The sequence below is a fragment of the Columba livia genome, chromosome 9, assembly GCF_036013475.1.
Source record: "Columba livia isolate bColLiv1 breed racing homer chromosome 9, bColLiv1.pat.W.v2, whole genome shotgun sequence".
Classification (NCBI taxonomy): Eukaryota; Metazoa; Chordata; class Aves; order Columbiformes; family Columbidae; genus Columba; species Columba livia.
The window spans coordinates 4,081,978-4,097,593 of NC_088610.1; the positions used below are offsets into that span (position 1 = coordinate 4,081,978).

Sequence of the window (15,616 nt, forward strand, 5' to 3'; positions counted from 1 at the left end):
CTTTTTTTTCTTTCCAGGCAGCTCATGCTGGCACACAAATAGCTGTGCCACTAATGGTTCGGGAAAAGAATGACAGAGCCCTGGAAAATGAAGACAATTAACAGAATTGCCTAATTCCAGAGACAGTCAATAAATTCTCTGCTGTGTATTGGCTGCAGGCTCACTTTGGTTCAGCTACACGGGGAGAAGTAATGACTGCTCAGCCCCGTGGAGCTCTGCAGTGCAATGACTTATCCACAGAAAGGTCGCAGCAGCTCTATATGATGTCTGTGTTGAATCGGGGCAAGAGAAGTGACCAGCCTGAAAAGTTCCCAGCCTTTCCCTTAAGACCGTCCTCATGTCTCCCGCAGCCTCGCAGTCAAAACAGTTGATCGAAATATTGCACAAACTAGATCACAAAATTTGGGATGTATAAGTTATCAAGCTCAGAGTGTTTTCTACAGCTGTGAAAGGAAAAATACAATGGACCACTGCAAAGAGGAGTCAGGTTGAGGGCTCACATCCAAGAAATACTCTTGCAATTCACAGAAGGAAAACCTTTCCTTCCCAGACACAGGTATTTATATGCTCACAGGGTTTGATAATGGGATCCAGTCAGTGTATTCCACCCCAGCAACGTGAACAGGCCACGCTATGGCAAACCTCTCCATAAACTACAGGATCCTGGTGGTACAGTGCAACAGTACATGGCAGCACACTTTCATAGATTCAGAGGAGATGTGATGTGATTTATGCAGAAACAAAAAGAAAACTAGGGCTTTGTAAATGAAAAGCAGAACATTGTGTGCTGTACAGCATGGCAAACCGGTCCAGAAGAATGGGAATCTTTCACATGCGGAGGATAAGAACAGAAAACCTGAAAGCTTTCTGGGTGAGGCTAGTATTCTACCTCAGATCTAGAAACTACCCCAGATATACTAGAATACAGTAATCAACATAAAACCACCACTGTTGTGTTTGCAAATGGAGAGGATAAAAAACCCCAAAGGATGGAATATACCCTTTCAGGTGAGGATGTGTGTGAGCAAACACCATCTCAGATGCAAGGCAGGGAGCGAAAACGAACTGGAACCTGAAGGACCAGCCTTTCTAACCCAGCCAGAGACTGAGAGCAGCGAGCAGCTGCCGTGAGGCTGTGAGTCTGGAGATGGGACAGGGAAACGGTCTTTTCCCCAGGACTCAGAAACTGGGGAGCACTCAAATCAGGAACGTTCAAATCGCAACTAAAAGCCCTTGAGAACTAGGCTGTCTTCCCAGAATTCAGCATTAGAAAGTAAGACTGAGCTGGGAAATTGCCTCTGTCCCATGGGTAGACGTTTCACTTAGAAGCTCCTGGTGAAGCTACCACCCACTTCTTGCACATGTAATTAGGGGCTGGTCGATTCTCTCCTGGGAACAGGCGCAGAGGTTTTGCTCTTTAAACCTGAGGCCTGAGTCGGTCACAAGAAAGAGGCAGAAACAGTGATTTATTCTTTCCAGACAGGAATTTGGTTCCACTCCTGTAATTTTTCCCTTCATAATGTTAATGCTTTGGCTTTGGAATCCCAGAGAAACACAAGGTAATATCTGGGGATCTTTGCTGATTTTATTTAAAGTGCATCCAGGAGCACGGACGTACTGGTAATGTTTGAGTCACTTTGCTGCAATGAGCTTTAAATGAGATGTTCGCTATTAGCGATGTCACATGGGAAACTGGGAAAAAAGAGCAATTATGCTCCAGCTGGTTGACTGGACATCAGCCAGAAGACCGAGGAAGCACACTGGATACATTTCAACATTACCAGTCAACTAGAAACCCCAGCAGCACGAATCTTTTGAAACTGGCCTCAAGTTCATGCCAAACCAGGGATAAATTAATATACATTTTGGGTACTAAATTAGATTATTACTATCTAACTTACCTTTCCTGCCAAAATTACACTCAGCTTCACCCAAGAAAAAATGGGCCTGTGGCAAATTACTCTTTGATTTTTAACTCACTTGCTTTTCCACAGTTATGCTATGGAGTGGTCTAATCTAACCCTAATCTACGATTTCAGGAAAATTTGACGGAATAGAACAAGAGTAGAGCCTTTATTTTGCTAGAGATTTTGAGATATCAGCTATTGTGATTGCACTCTGAAATCTAAAATAACAGTTATCACCTGTAACCTCAGTATCGAGGTATCATGGAATCAACTGTGTATTTCCAATAGTTCTGACATTTCATGAGAATTTAACAGTGTTCCCAAAGTCTTGCCTAACATCATGGGACAGGCCCAGGGCTGACACAGTTCAGAAATGAGTTCCCAAGTCCCATTTTAACTGTCTTTTCATTTGTCATTGCATATAAATCTCTCGATACAAAATGAAAAGTGAACAATATCAGATCAAAAGACAGATTCCTTAAAAGAACAGAGAGAAACCAAGACTTTTCATTCCATCCATTTATTATGATCCAAGGAATTCCAGAGCAGGGTTTAAAGCACCTGAAATAATTATAGTACTTGGATCGTGGAAATAGCCAAAGTTGTAACAGAAAAGAAATCATCAGCTAATAAAGAACATTTCAAAGACCCTTTGCTCATGTACACATTAATATACACGAAACACAAACATTATGTTCATATCAGTCCAAGTGATTTAAATCACTCAGGAAATCAAGACTTTGAGCCAATATCTTTCTGCGGGCCTGTGCATTGCAGCACCAGTACTAGATGTGAATACAGCGAGGAGGAAAGCAGTGACTTCTCTTGCAAAAATGTCTAGTTTTAGTTCCTTGCACCGAATTTCAGAGGCTGAGAGAGCATCAGATGCAAATCAGAGTGGGTTAGTTAAGCCTGTACTTAATCATCAAAGATGTTAATGGAAATGGCTCAAGCCCAGATTTGTACACCGGAATGAGGTATCAATAAATAACTTGTCCACGATTCCCTAGAGTTGAGCCTGTGGGTGCTGGAGCATGGGAGGGCTGTAAGGACATCACAAGGGACTTCTTGGGGTCCTGGGCAACTCTCAGGTCACTGTACTGTAATCTTTTAGGAGCAGACCGCCACTGTGTTCCCGCTCAGTCTCTGTTCCTTTTTCTTTCTAAATACAGACTGACTTTGGACGGAGTGATTTCTGTGCTTGGGAACTATACCATAGTAAAGGGGTATATCCGGGAAGCCTCAGGAGAGTTGTGCCTCCTGGGAATAACTAATGGAAGTTCTTGTGCTGGTGATGCATGGTACCCAAATGTCTCCTCTCAAAGTGCTGTGGGGACTGGAGTTCCCTTAGGACTGCTCAGAATTCATCCTTCCTTCTCCAGCCTGCTGGCGGTGTTTTAATTAAGTTGTAATTCGTATCTTTCTTTAAACAAATTGTTTTTCTCATTTACTCGGAGGTGCATGCTTTAATTTGAGATAGGGCTATATGGATGATATGCAATTTGCCACAGAGCCAAGGTACAATCTTCCAAAGAAAATGAATTGGGTTTCCCAGCTCTGCTGAGCTCTTGGCCTTTTCTAGAGATGGGTGAAGGGCAAGTGCGCCCATTACCAGCCAGTCCGGGTTCATCCCTGAAGCTTTATAACTCCCTTAGTACTAATTTTAGCTGCTCACTATAAAATCTCCTTTTATTCATTTCAGTGTATAATCCTATTTTAACAAAGCCAACTGATTGCAAGAAAAGATATTCACAGAATTAGCGGTGGATCTGTTGGATAGATATCTCTATGAGCACAGAAAACTGTCGCAGCAATTAATATTGTCCTGGGAGAAATAATATGACCTGAACCATCCAACAATAAGAACTGTAGAGAGCAGAGAAAGCAGGAAACCCTGGCCAATATTCCGCAGTGCAACTGCCAACAGTTAAAATTAATTAGAAAAATAGAAAAACTTTCTTTTTCTCCACTGGAATGAACTACAGCCAAAAGAGACCCCAATTTCACAAAGAAACACTGAACTTTTGGACAGTAACAATGAGGTGCAATGTGCTGCTCTTCCTCTCATCCATAAGCCATTCTAGGTCTCCTGGTTTTTGACTTGTTGCTAAAAGCAGAGTCTGTTATGTCCAGCATGCCTGAAAGAACCTGCCTGAGGTAACTGACCATAGGCCTTGGGCTTAAAGTGCCTTTTTCCCTCTTTGTGCTAATTTTTGGGGTTGTGGAAATTTTTCTTCGGGGTGCCTGTTTCATAGGATGCCTAAAGGAATAATAACTCTTTATGCTGGTGCTTCTTAAAATTAACTAGATGTTCATTTTAAAGGTCTCTCTGTAGACTCACAAGGTGCCATTTCTGTGCAGAGATACTGTAGAGCTGAGCACATTCAGCTCCCCATGTGTCTGTCGCAAAGTCTTTCTGTTGCTCTTTGTTTAACCATTTCTTCCTACAAAATTATGAAATTTAATTTTCTCCCTATCATTTCCACTTCTAATGAACCCATATCAATATTTTCGTTCCTCAGTTTGAATGTGTGTTAATGAACAGCCCCTGTGGCTCCACATTTGCTCTGGTCTGCTCATCGAGTGTAATTCTTTCCTTGCCCAAAGCAGCTGGGTTTGATTGCCGGCCCCACAGGTGCGTCTTGTTGCTGGAATAAATTGGAAGGGTCAGGACAAGGTAACTCAGTGTTAGTGCTTGTGATAAACATCGTGTCGTGGGTTGGTTCTGGTTGGAACAGACACCTCTGGAGTTCATCTGGTCCAGTCTCACCCAGGTAAGGGAGAATCCCATATCCAAAAGGTTTCTTTGCTAGATTGGTAGCACAAGGTGATGGGTTTTACAAATGTTCTAGCTTTGGTACTGGTTATACCAGGGATCTCTGCTTTCATACAGTCTCTGTATTATTGAATGCATTGGAAATAAACTGTACAGAGTTCAGCGCTAAGCTGTAATTTGAGAGCGGTATTTAAGTGGTGGTGTCAAACCAATGATGTATTTTGCCTGGATATCAGTTGACAAGCTGAAAGGGGCCTGAGACAATAAGTTTTTACCCAGCATTTTTTCCAGATGTAATAATGTCCAGTATAGGTTTTTCATCCACTCCGCTGCCCGTGGGGATGAGGATGTTATATACAGGGAAAAATAGTTCTCGTAGTCTATTTTTTAGAGCTTTTGTTGTTAAGTTTTTATTGTGTAATGCAGAGTACATCCTGCTTTAATTTCTTAGCTAACTCAGTCATCCTTATTCCTAATCCTTCCACAATGAAGCAAATATCTTTTCCTTTCTTGAGAGATACCAGCAAACTCACTTACAAAGCAAAGCTAAACAACAGCATAAAGTCTTGTAAAATGAAATCAAATGCAGTCACATTGAGAAGGTGTTTCAAAGACAGCAAAGCCTACACAGAAAGGAAACTCCAGCCAGACTCCTGTCTGCAAGCACAGTTTTAAAGTATTTCTGTAGATTTTATGCTCTTTTCTTTGACCTTTAATTCAAGGCCATCTGCATGGAGCAGCTGACTTCTCTTGGCCCCTTGAGTGGCCGTTGGAGATTGGCTTCAGTATACATGAGGAACAAAACCTGTTGGAAGAGTACATTGTAAAACCTCCCCCCTTCCAGATAAATCTGATACAACTAATTTAGCCCTTGAAGGAACAAGTCTATTATCCCTTTGATAGCTAATTTAATTCCTGATAATTTATATGTGGTGTATGAGTTGGGAAAACAGCTTCAAATGCCTTTTGGAGGGTAATAAGAAATCATTATCAGCAAGTAAAATAAAAGAAGTTGAAAAATGAGGCAGAGAGAGCTGGAAGTGCCTGGTTGTGTAAGGAGGTTGGCAGCCTGAAGGCTGGAGGCAAGTACAGTATCTGGGGAGAGGATAAGGGGAAAAACTTGGCTTGAGGGGAAATACATTGTGATTTGAGGCTCGTTTGTCACTTCAAGGTTTCGGGAGTTCGTGATTTTATCGTCGGATAAAAAGGCCTCTTTTAATTTCCTTATTTGAAGAAGTAGGGGGTGATGGTTAAATCTGTTTCTTTTTCCTGAACCTTAGGGATTTATGTAATTTACTTGATTTTATCTGTTGTTCTCATAGACCTTTATCTCTAGATATGGCTACAAAGTGCTAATTTGTGTAGATCCCCCGTTGGCTTTTATTGTTGAATTTGAAGGATGGCACTGTGCTCCTGAAGTGAACAGCCAGCTTCAAAACAAGTTATTTGTATGGTAATTCAAAAAGGGATAATTTATTGGCACATGCCGCATTTCTGGCGTACGAGGGTAGGTAAATGTTCTGCCAGCGAGCCAGGGGAGCAGCGAAGCTGCTCATGTTTGCAGGACATCTTGCATATTAACGTGCATTTTCCCACAAATTCAGCCATCAGTGAGCACAGCGCAGCCACCAAAGTCCCCATCTCCGAAATGTGCATCTTTTCCTCTCGTAATGTATATTATAGCACCACAGTTGCTGCCAATCTCATTTGATGGCTGCCATGTGTTAACAATTTTCCCAACATAAAACCAGCTAGTGAATACTGCATCTTTCTGCTTTGCTTGGCCCTTGGACCATGACCCAAATTTCAAGGCATATGGGAGCCCTGCTCCTGTTTTAATTTGTAGCCTTGTCATAGATTTTTTCCGTTTGTTTTCAGGCTGCGTTCTCTCTCTCTGTGCCTCCTTCTTTAAAGTGGAGTGATAACATTATTAGTGAATAACTTGTTTGTTAGTAGAGAGCAGGACATGTGAAAATAAACCCTGCAGTTGAAAGAGGCGTTTGCACATCTCGGCTAACTGATGCCACGTTCTCTCCAGCATCCCCCTCACACTGTGGTTTTTGGTGGGCTCAGCCCGGTGAGGTTTGAGGGGTTTTCTGCCATCTCGCTGTATTTTGGGGACCCAGCATCATGTGGGCACATCCCTGCCCCTGGTTGACCCTCCAGCCCGTGGGTTTCTGGTTCTTTTCAGGGGCAAAGCTGTCAGGACCGACAGAGATTTATTTCGTGGCTCATAAGTGAAAATGAAGCTCATCTCCCCAGGAACTTACTACTCTCCAGCGTGTTGATTTTCATAGGAGTTGCTCACTTTTTCATAACGTAATTCTGTTACTTTGTGTGGGCACTTCTGATTTGCCCATCGTTCACTCGATGGTTCAGTCAAAAGCCCACTGAGCTTTTTATGGTATTTGAATGGGAGACATTAGCATTGCGTGAATGCTTTAATGCACTCATTATGAATCTTTAATATATTCTATTGATCAATTCCTTGTATAATAACGAAGTGCTGTCCTTCCCACTTACACAGAGCAAAAATTGAAACGCAGAAAGGAAACGAATTGCGAATGTCATATGTAGCATTTAGCAAAAAAGACTTAAAACTATTGACTCCAAATGTAGTGTTCTAACTCTAGGATGATTCTTTTTCATTTGTGAAGGTTTTTTGCTGCCATTTGTAGGTGTCAGAGTTGCTGGTTGTCTTGGTCTCTTTGGTTATTTGTTACGTGCTGCCATGTTTGGTTTGGTGAGGGTCAATCCTGCTCTGCCCTGAGTCTTGATTTACAATTAGAGTTGTTGCAAAGGAGCTAAATCGGCTTCTAGGGTCTAAAAAGCCCTAAAGGCAATTATTAATTTATGAGGGTAAATTGTTGGTAAGACTATGTGAGCATGTGGAAACAGCTCTTGGGGTCATTAGAAAACATGAACAGATTTATTGGCTGCTCAGATGTCAATAAGCTTCCCTTACAAGCTGGACATTCTATCCTGTGAGGGAGTTAGAATGGGCAGGGAGGGTATCTACTCTTGCTAATACAATATTAAATAGAAATCCTCTCTACTTAATCCTCTTATTAGGTATTGTTTTACTCAGCCTGTGAGCATTTTTGCTACCTGGTGGTAAGAGCAAGTAATGAAGCGATCTGTTATTTTCTGAGAACACTGTAAATGATTTGTATAATATAAAAAGGGATAATATATCAATCAATTTGCATCAACGCTGTGGAAGAAATGATACCCGTATAGGCCCAAATCTTGTGAAGGAAACAAAAACTATTGAAAAACTATTGAGCCTTAATCTGTACTCACACTCGAGGTGAATCCTGTGTTCTGCAGGAGCCCTGTAGTAGCAAAATTCGCCTGCTTGTGGCCAGCTTGAGAGACTATGCAGTGTGAGCAAATTATGTGGACCAGGCTGTATGTAATATTAATAATATTAATCACAAAAAGCATGATCCATTTGTGAAACTGCAGTTGTTCCGTGCTCACATGAACCAACTGAGAAATGCATGGGATTACCCTACAGAAACAACAATGGTTATCCTTGTCCTTGTTCATTTTTTCCCCTGATGCTTAAAATACAGCCACCCCATGCTGGCTCTTAATCCATGTAGCTATGATGCTGGTATGAAAAAATCCATATCTGTAGCACACCAAAGAGAACCATGGAATTTTCTAGAAAGCCAGGGAGCTCTGAAATACTCATAAATTTTTAGTGGTTTCCTAAGATACAGAGAAACCTCAAATCATCTTCTCTACCTTTTCCATAGCATTACATTCAATAGTTTGAGATGTGAAACCTGTGTTACCCAACAAGATGAACATTCCTCCTTCTTTCTTCCACTCCTTACGACACTGATTACAATTCCTGTAATGCGGACGGTCCACCAACGTGGATGCGATATGTGCGGCTCAAATTTTGAATTTAGGTGAATCTAACGCTGAGATGATGTGCAAAGTGCTTAAATCCAGGAGGCTCAATATAGTGTGTAAAGGAAGACGTGGGGTAGCAGTGCCATTTGTGTGGATTTATGTGAAGATGAAACCCATTGCTCCTAAGAACAACTGTTAAATGCACGAAACCTTAAGTTATAAATAAAAACAGGGTAAGGAAAGACAGGAAAGCAGCGTAGACCAACAGTTCTTTGTATTAACCGAAGCAACATGATGTGAACATTTGTCTGGATGGGGAAGGTAGCGACCACTAAGGTAAATTGTGAATTTAATGATATTTTCTGTGAGAACAAGCCCTGAGGGGAACGTCTGACAGTGTGGAACCACCATGTAGAATAACCTGGTGAGCTCCTAATTACATCAGTCAAAATCAATATGGAAAATTGAAGCAAGGCTAGAAGCTATAACATATTCTTTTCTCCTATTTGCACTGAGTCACCTTAGCTGTAACAGAACCACCAAATAGTTCACACAACCTCAGTGTTTTTTGGGGCTAGCACAGTTGGAAATGTCTCCTGGTAGAGTTTATGAATCTCTATACAAGTGTCAATGTGAAATTCCTTTCTAAATAACTTTTCTATTATTTTTAAACTACAGGAGGGTGTCAGGTTGTCCAGTATTCCAATTTTAAAGAAATATTCTGCGGAATAAATCTTAGGAATTACATGGCTTGTGGCTTCGCACATTCATCACTGTGAATTATAACACTTCTACAAAGACTTTCTTCAATAATAGTATTATTTTCAACAAATGTATTTTTAAAACCCATCGAAATATTGATCTTGAGATGGGGAAACATCTCAGCATTTTTCATTATTGCACCACATCCCCTAATTTTACAAGCAAATCGATCTAATAACACGGCCATCTGACATATTAGTGAAACAAGGAGTGGGACAATGTCTTCTAGAGCAGCTGGAAGCCCAGGATGTGTAGAGGAGCTCAGTTGTCTCTCCCGTTCTACATAACGTTTCTGCTCTTTGGTGACAGAGGCCGGTACCTTGTAGATGTTCATGAAGGTCTAACTCGGGTTGCAGGAGAAAAGTGGTGGCTGCAAACTTAGAACTGAGCTCATCTACAGGAGCCTTTGCCCAAGGTTCAGGTAGATGCAGTTCAGCACAAACTAGTTCTTACTGTAACATATATTTCTGTACACCTGGATATTCTTTGTACATACCTGCATAATTTCGGGGTAACTCAGATTGCTCTATGGACAATGAAATCTGGTGGCATGTGGGTTTATATCCTTCACCCCTGCACCTTTTCTGGCTGTATCTCCAATTATTCCCCTTCTCCCACCTCCGCGGTCCCTTCCATGTCCCCCCATTCCCAGTGATGCTCCAGCTGAACTGAGCTTGTCCTTTGTGGCTGATCAAACAACTGTGACATTCAGGACCTGCCATCAGGTCACTCCGAAGCTCCCAAAGCTGCCGCTGCTGCCATAGGCACTTGCATACGTTCATTTCTAATTCCTGCTGGTGAAACAGAAAACTCCTTTAATCTTCCTTTAGCACGGGTTTCCTGGCACGGGCCCTGGTTGGCTGGGGCTGAAAGGGAACGGTTTTTATTGGCATCGCTATTGCTCTGGGCAGACGCCGCTGGAGGTGCCTGGCAATAACCCACCTCCCACTTATGCTCTGCACCGGCTTTTAAACACATATTCCGATCCCCTCTACGTCTGCCCAGAGGCTGATTTTACTCTTTGGCATCACGGTATAAAACTACCAGTAAAGCTAAATATGCAGGTAGGACTCGTTGTGCTGTGAGGACGTTGTTTAGTGTTATAAACCATCTCGCCTTAATGTATAGGAGCCATTGCATTTCTCACCTGTCACAATAAATGAGCGGAAAATTGGCTCCCTGTGATGTGGGAGGGCTGTTCACATCCCGCTTGCAATATCTCCCGTACACAAACAGCTCGGGGCTTCTGCCATCAGGACTGTCTGGTGCAGGGCTGACCTGGGTTATCCACCACAATTACGACGTTATAAAGGCACTTTGTGGCTCCTGCCGGGAAAGATTGAGCCGGGCTTTTCTACAGGTCAGGGAGAAACTGCAGGTCTTGCTATTCCCTTTGACACTAGTGGAATAATGCGTCCCAAGTAGTCTGTGAATTCATTGCACAATCTCATTTTTATACAGCTTTGTTAGCTGTTCATCAGAACAAAACATCCAATATCATTTGTTCATTAATTAAGGATGCTGCCCATTCTAAAATACCATCTAGGACGTTTTATGGTCATAGGCAGTGTATAAAACTCCCTGTGAAGGAGGCTGATATGTCAGATGCACTCAAAACAACTTCTTATCTTGCTCTGGATACACAGCTTTGGGTTTCTCATTCTCTCCACCCTGTAAATATTTTGGCTGTAACAATATAAATGTATTTCCTGCAGGTAGCAGAGTAAGAGGTTCCATGTGCACAGTAAACACGCTTTACGTGCTCAGACTTGAAAAGCCGAGCGAAGGTTGTTTTTAGTAATGACTTCTCTCCAGCTCCTTTGTCAGGAAAAACCTGCAGCAAAAGTGAATAAAACTTGGCAGAAACTTGTTTGTACTTCAATGACAAGTTGGATCTGTGTGTTTCATTCCTCATCACAGGGGTTTTCGACTGTTTGCTGTAAAGCAGAGCTATCTAACTCACTTTTCAGCTCAGGTTAGATGACACTGAGTGTTATTGTTTCATGTATTTTATGGCTGGAGCGGGTTATGATGATCCTCTGACTGACCTTTGAATTTATCACAGGCAGTAGAACTTATCACAAGATACCCAAACTAGGACTGAACTAGAAAGTCTTTTAAAAGACATCGGGAATTCATCGCAGTCTTTAAAATAATGGCTGCAATGACTAATTAACTCCATTACTAAACATTTACTCTGTATTTCTGGCCTGAATTTTACCGCGGGATTTTCTTTTGTATTTCGCTGAGGCTGGGGGCTCCTGTCTCGCCAGTTCTGGGGGTTTTCCCAGCCTGCAATGTCTCCTGGGCTGGTTGCAGCATCAACTTTCTGTCTATGAGCCAAGTTTTCCCATCAGTTTCTCTCCATTCCCTGGATGGTCTCCAATGTTTTAAAGGGCGGATGCTGGACCTGGTCACAGCACACCAAGAGCTGTCCTGCTGCTGCCCAGTCCAGAAAGGATGTAACTTTTCCCCTTGAATTCGTACTTTGTGTGGGACTCTTGTTCCCCCTCTTTGCCACAGCATCGCTCTGGCAGTCGCGCCGTGAGCGGTAAAACTGCGCAAGAGCGTTTTCCCTCTGCCCTTCATCCTGTACCCCAAGGCTGGAGCTCTGGGCCGTCTCCAGTTTACTTTTAGGTCTCATAAAGGCATTAACTTCTTGATTCAGCAAAGCATTTGGCATTCCCTGTACCCCTATGGCAATGAGGACAAGCCGCGAGGGTCCTCCTTGGAACCAGCAGCTCATCTGCCAGACAGGGCCACAGATTTTGGCACTGACATATGCTGGGCACAGAGCTCAGAATCGGCGTAGGGTGAGCAGGTGCTTGTGCAAGGTCTTGTGTGCTTTCCCTTGGAAGTGTGAGGAATCACGATTTGAGTCCTCCCAACCTGAGCTCCGAGACTCTGGCAGGAGCAGCGTTGGCCACGGAGTCATAGGAAAGCCCCACCAGTCGCTGCTGGGGCACGTTGTGGAGATGACGCCCTGCTATCGTCCGCTGAGCCTGAAGTCTTGCTCAGAAAGCTCATCTTCGGTCAAGTAACCCTCATCCAACGTGAATAGGCCCTTGGCTGAGGACAGAGCGGGCTTTCATTAAGGTTTTCTTGGCCTTTTCACATGAGACGTGGACTTGTTGTGCTTGCTGAAGTAAATATTGTGTCTGCAGTGAATACTGGCTGGTACAGCGCACAACAGGAGCCTTGTTCTGCAGCTTCTCATTCCGGGCAGAGCTCAGTTGTCTCTCTGGACTTCTGCTGTGGCCACGAGTTCTCCAAGTGAAGCCCCACGGTGAACAAAAGGGTATTGTCAGAGCTGCGGAATAAAGGCGCCCGGTGCATTGGGAACGCAGGGCCCACCAGCCAGCAGAACACACGAGCACCTGTTTAACTTCACCTGCAGCCAGCAAGTTGCTGAAGCAGCTGCAGAGAAGCAAGAAGCAGCTTATTTTGGTGTGAAGATGCTGCGCTGGTACCTGCAGAAGACTTTGGAAGTGGCAGAAGACAGTCCGTGTTCTCCACATCTCCGCAGGCAATGCTGTACCCATTAACAGAAATGCTTGAAGTGTGTAGTTCACTGTAGATGTGGGAGATGCTGTCAAAAGATATTCTGGTTAGCAACTGTACCTCCAGAGTCGGTTTTCATCCTCTGCCAGGGGTTTCTGCACCGTGGGGTGGGCAACTGCTCCTCTGGGTGAGAAGCTTGTGCAGATAAGGGCTTGGGCTCCTTTTCCACTTCCGCAGACTTGTATTGGATGCAAAAGGCAAGATGCTGTTCAACCTGGAGAACAGGAGCTGAGGAGAGACCTTATCGCTGTCTGCAGCTGCCTGAAAGGAGGTTGGAGCATGGAGGGGGTTGGTCTCTTCTCCTGAGGAACAAGTGATAGGACAAGAGGAAATGGGCTCAAGTTGCGTCAGGGAAGGTTTAGATTGGGTATTAGGAAAACATTCTCAAGGGAAAGGGCTGTCGGGCATTGGAACAGGCTGCCCAGGGCAGTGGTGGAGTCACCATCCCTGGAGGGGTTTGAAAGGCGTTTAGACGAGGTTCTTAGGGACGTGGGTTAGTGCTGGAGTGAGGTTATGGTTGGACTCGATCTTGAGGGTCTCTCCAACCGGAATGATTGTGTGATTCTCTTGCTCCAGCCGGAGAAGGAGCCTCGGCTGCCGTGACGATTTAAAGTGCACAGACCCCCAGTATTGCTCGTGGTGGCCCTAACACTGCTCCGCTTGCCCCAAAAAGCCGCTGTGGCTCCCAGCTCCTTCCCTTTCTCTGCCAGTCTCTCTGTTAACACAGTCTGAACAAATCAGCAGGAAAACCACAGCAAACCCTCCCACTCGTGACAGAGCAGTAACCATAGTCTAGTTTATTGACTGCAGTCAAGTTTTATTATGCCTCAAATAATTAAATACTGCAACCGTGACATTAAAAATACAGGCCAATTTACCAAAATAATTGTATTCTGAGGATTATGTACATATTATACATTTTACAGTATCACGTAAACTTTTTTTACATAAGATAAATCTGATTTATGGTAACTAGAAAACCCAAAATATTTGCTAACAAAAATATTCCTATGAAACATAAGCACTGTGTCTGGGCCATTTAGGAAAATTGCAAAGAAAGGAAACCAACTATAAACCATAACAAAATTGAGTTAGTAGAAAAACGAATTAAATTACATTCATATAAAAAGTTAAAACTAAAACCATTGCTATGCATTATTAAAAAAAAAAAAAGGGAAAATCCCAAACCCTCTATTATATATTAACACACACTTTCCTGGGGAGCTGCTGTGCGCCCCATTTCCAGCAATGGGGTAGAGCCTGGGAAATCCAGATTCCCCTTCTCCTTTTAACATATATTAAATAACTAGGGTGTGTACCAATACAAATATTGTATATAATCATGCACTGTGATTATGTTCATAGTAGCCTCCCAAGGCACAATTTTTGTGTCGTTCCCCCCACCCCCATTACATTTTGGCATGCAGTGCTAGAGGTGTCTGCTGTCCCAAAAATCTCCGTGGGACTTATCTCTAGTCTGATTTTCCCCACTAGGGGACACAGAAATCCTTCCAGCAAAGACCTACAAATAAATAAGTAAAAGAAGGTAAAGGCTTTAATTCAACATCTCGCACCAATGGTGTCAACTCAGTTCCGATGCCTCAGCCTTCTCTGCATTCTGAGGTGATGTCGTTAGATTCCTCTGGTCAAATATTTTATACATTAACTAGGACAACAAAGTTGTTCCTCCTGTGACTCTTCACCCCTGCGGCAGCTGTAGTGTTTTGATTTGGCATCGTGGATCTTCAAGTTTAAATTGGTTTCCAGCTCACATCTCATCTCGGCGTAGCACCATTTGCGTTATCCGCTATGTAGTGCGTGTAATTGAAGTACCTAGATATGCTCATTAAAATAAATGCATAATTTAACTGCGTATAAACAGCTGCCAAAATTAACAGCTGTTAACCTGGCTGTATTTTGAAGGCTTGTAAAAGTTGCATATTTTATAACTGTTGTGTACCTATAAAAGGCCTGGTCCCGCAAAGAGCTAGGCATGTGCTTATCTTCAAGGATTTGAATAATTAAATGAGATTCTAATGAATGAAACTACCCGTCGGCCTCCAGGGCAGGTCGTGCCTTGGGCGGGCAGGGCGGCCGCCCTTTGTCGTAAAAGCTGCGTCAAGGACGACGATGAGAGTCGGAGCGGTGAATGTCGACTGGGTTTAGGCACTAGATATATTCCCGCAGATGTTGTATGTATTGGCAATTAGACCAAACATCTGTCAGACTTGGACAGGGTGAAAGCGTCCAAAACAGCCTTTATAAAACATGCCCCGAATTATAAAAAATTAAACCTAGATGATGCCTGTTTATGTACAGATTTAATAGAAAAGAAATCCTAACCTAGAGTATCAAAATACCGTGTTCGTATAAACATATGAGAGCATCTAATAGAAAAGTAAGAAGTGTAAAACACAAACTTGTTTTTTTTGGAAAGTAAATGTCATAAAAAAGTTGGGGTTTTGTGTTTTTAAAAAAATTAACTCAAAACACAGGAATTCGTGTGCTGCAAAAGAAATTAGAGAAGATTAAGAGGACTACATCTCCCCTCGTCTGCGAGTTTTGGCTGCAGCAGCTCTGCCTTCCTCCTCCTCCTCCTCTTCCTCCTCATAATTTTCTTCATGAACTTCCTTCTGGTTGTTTTCTTCTTGCATTTCTTGCTCTTGATCTGCCCTTCCATTATTCTTTTCATCTGCCTGATTGGGGGCAAAAACATATATATATATATAAAACCCCAAAGAGA

The 15,616-nt window shown here is 43.0% G+C and overlaps 1 protein-coding gene across 2 annotated transcripts in view; it reads right to left on the reverse strand.

Moving 5' to 3' along the window:
• Positions 1-13,669: 13,669 nt before the first annotated feature.
• The window catches only part of GOLIM4 (golgi integral membrane protein 4), a 34,054-nt gene continuing 32,107 nt past the window's right edge, over positions 13,670-15,616 (reverse strand). For both annotated transcript variants that reach the window (XM_005513259.3, XM_005513258.3), the window contains one exon: positions 13,670-15,569. In XM_005513259.3, coding sequence (XP_005513316.2) covers positions 15,411-15,569 — 159 coding nt within the window. In that variant the 3' untranslated portion in view covers positions 13,670-15,410. The remainder of the gene's footprint in view (positions 15,570-15,616) is intronic.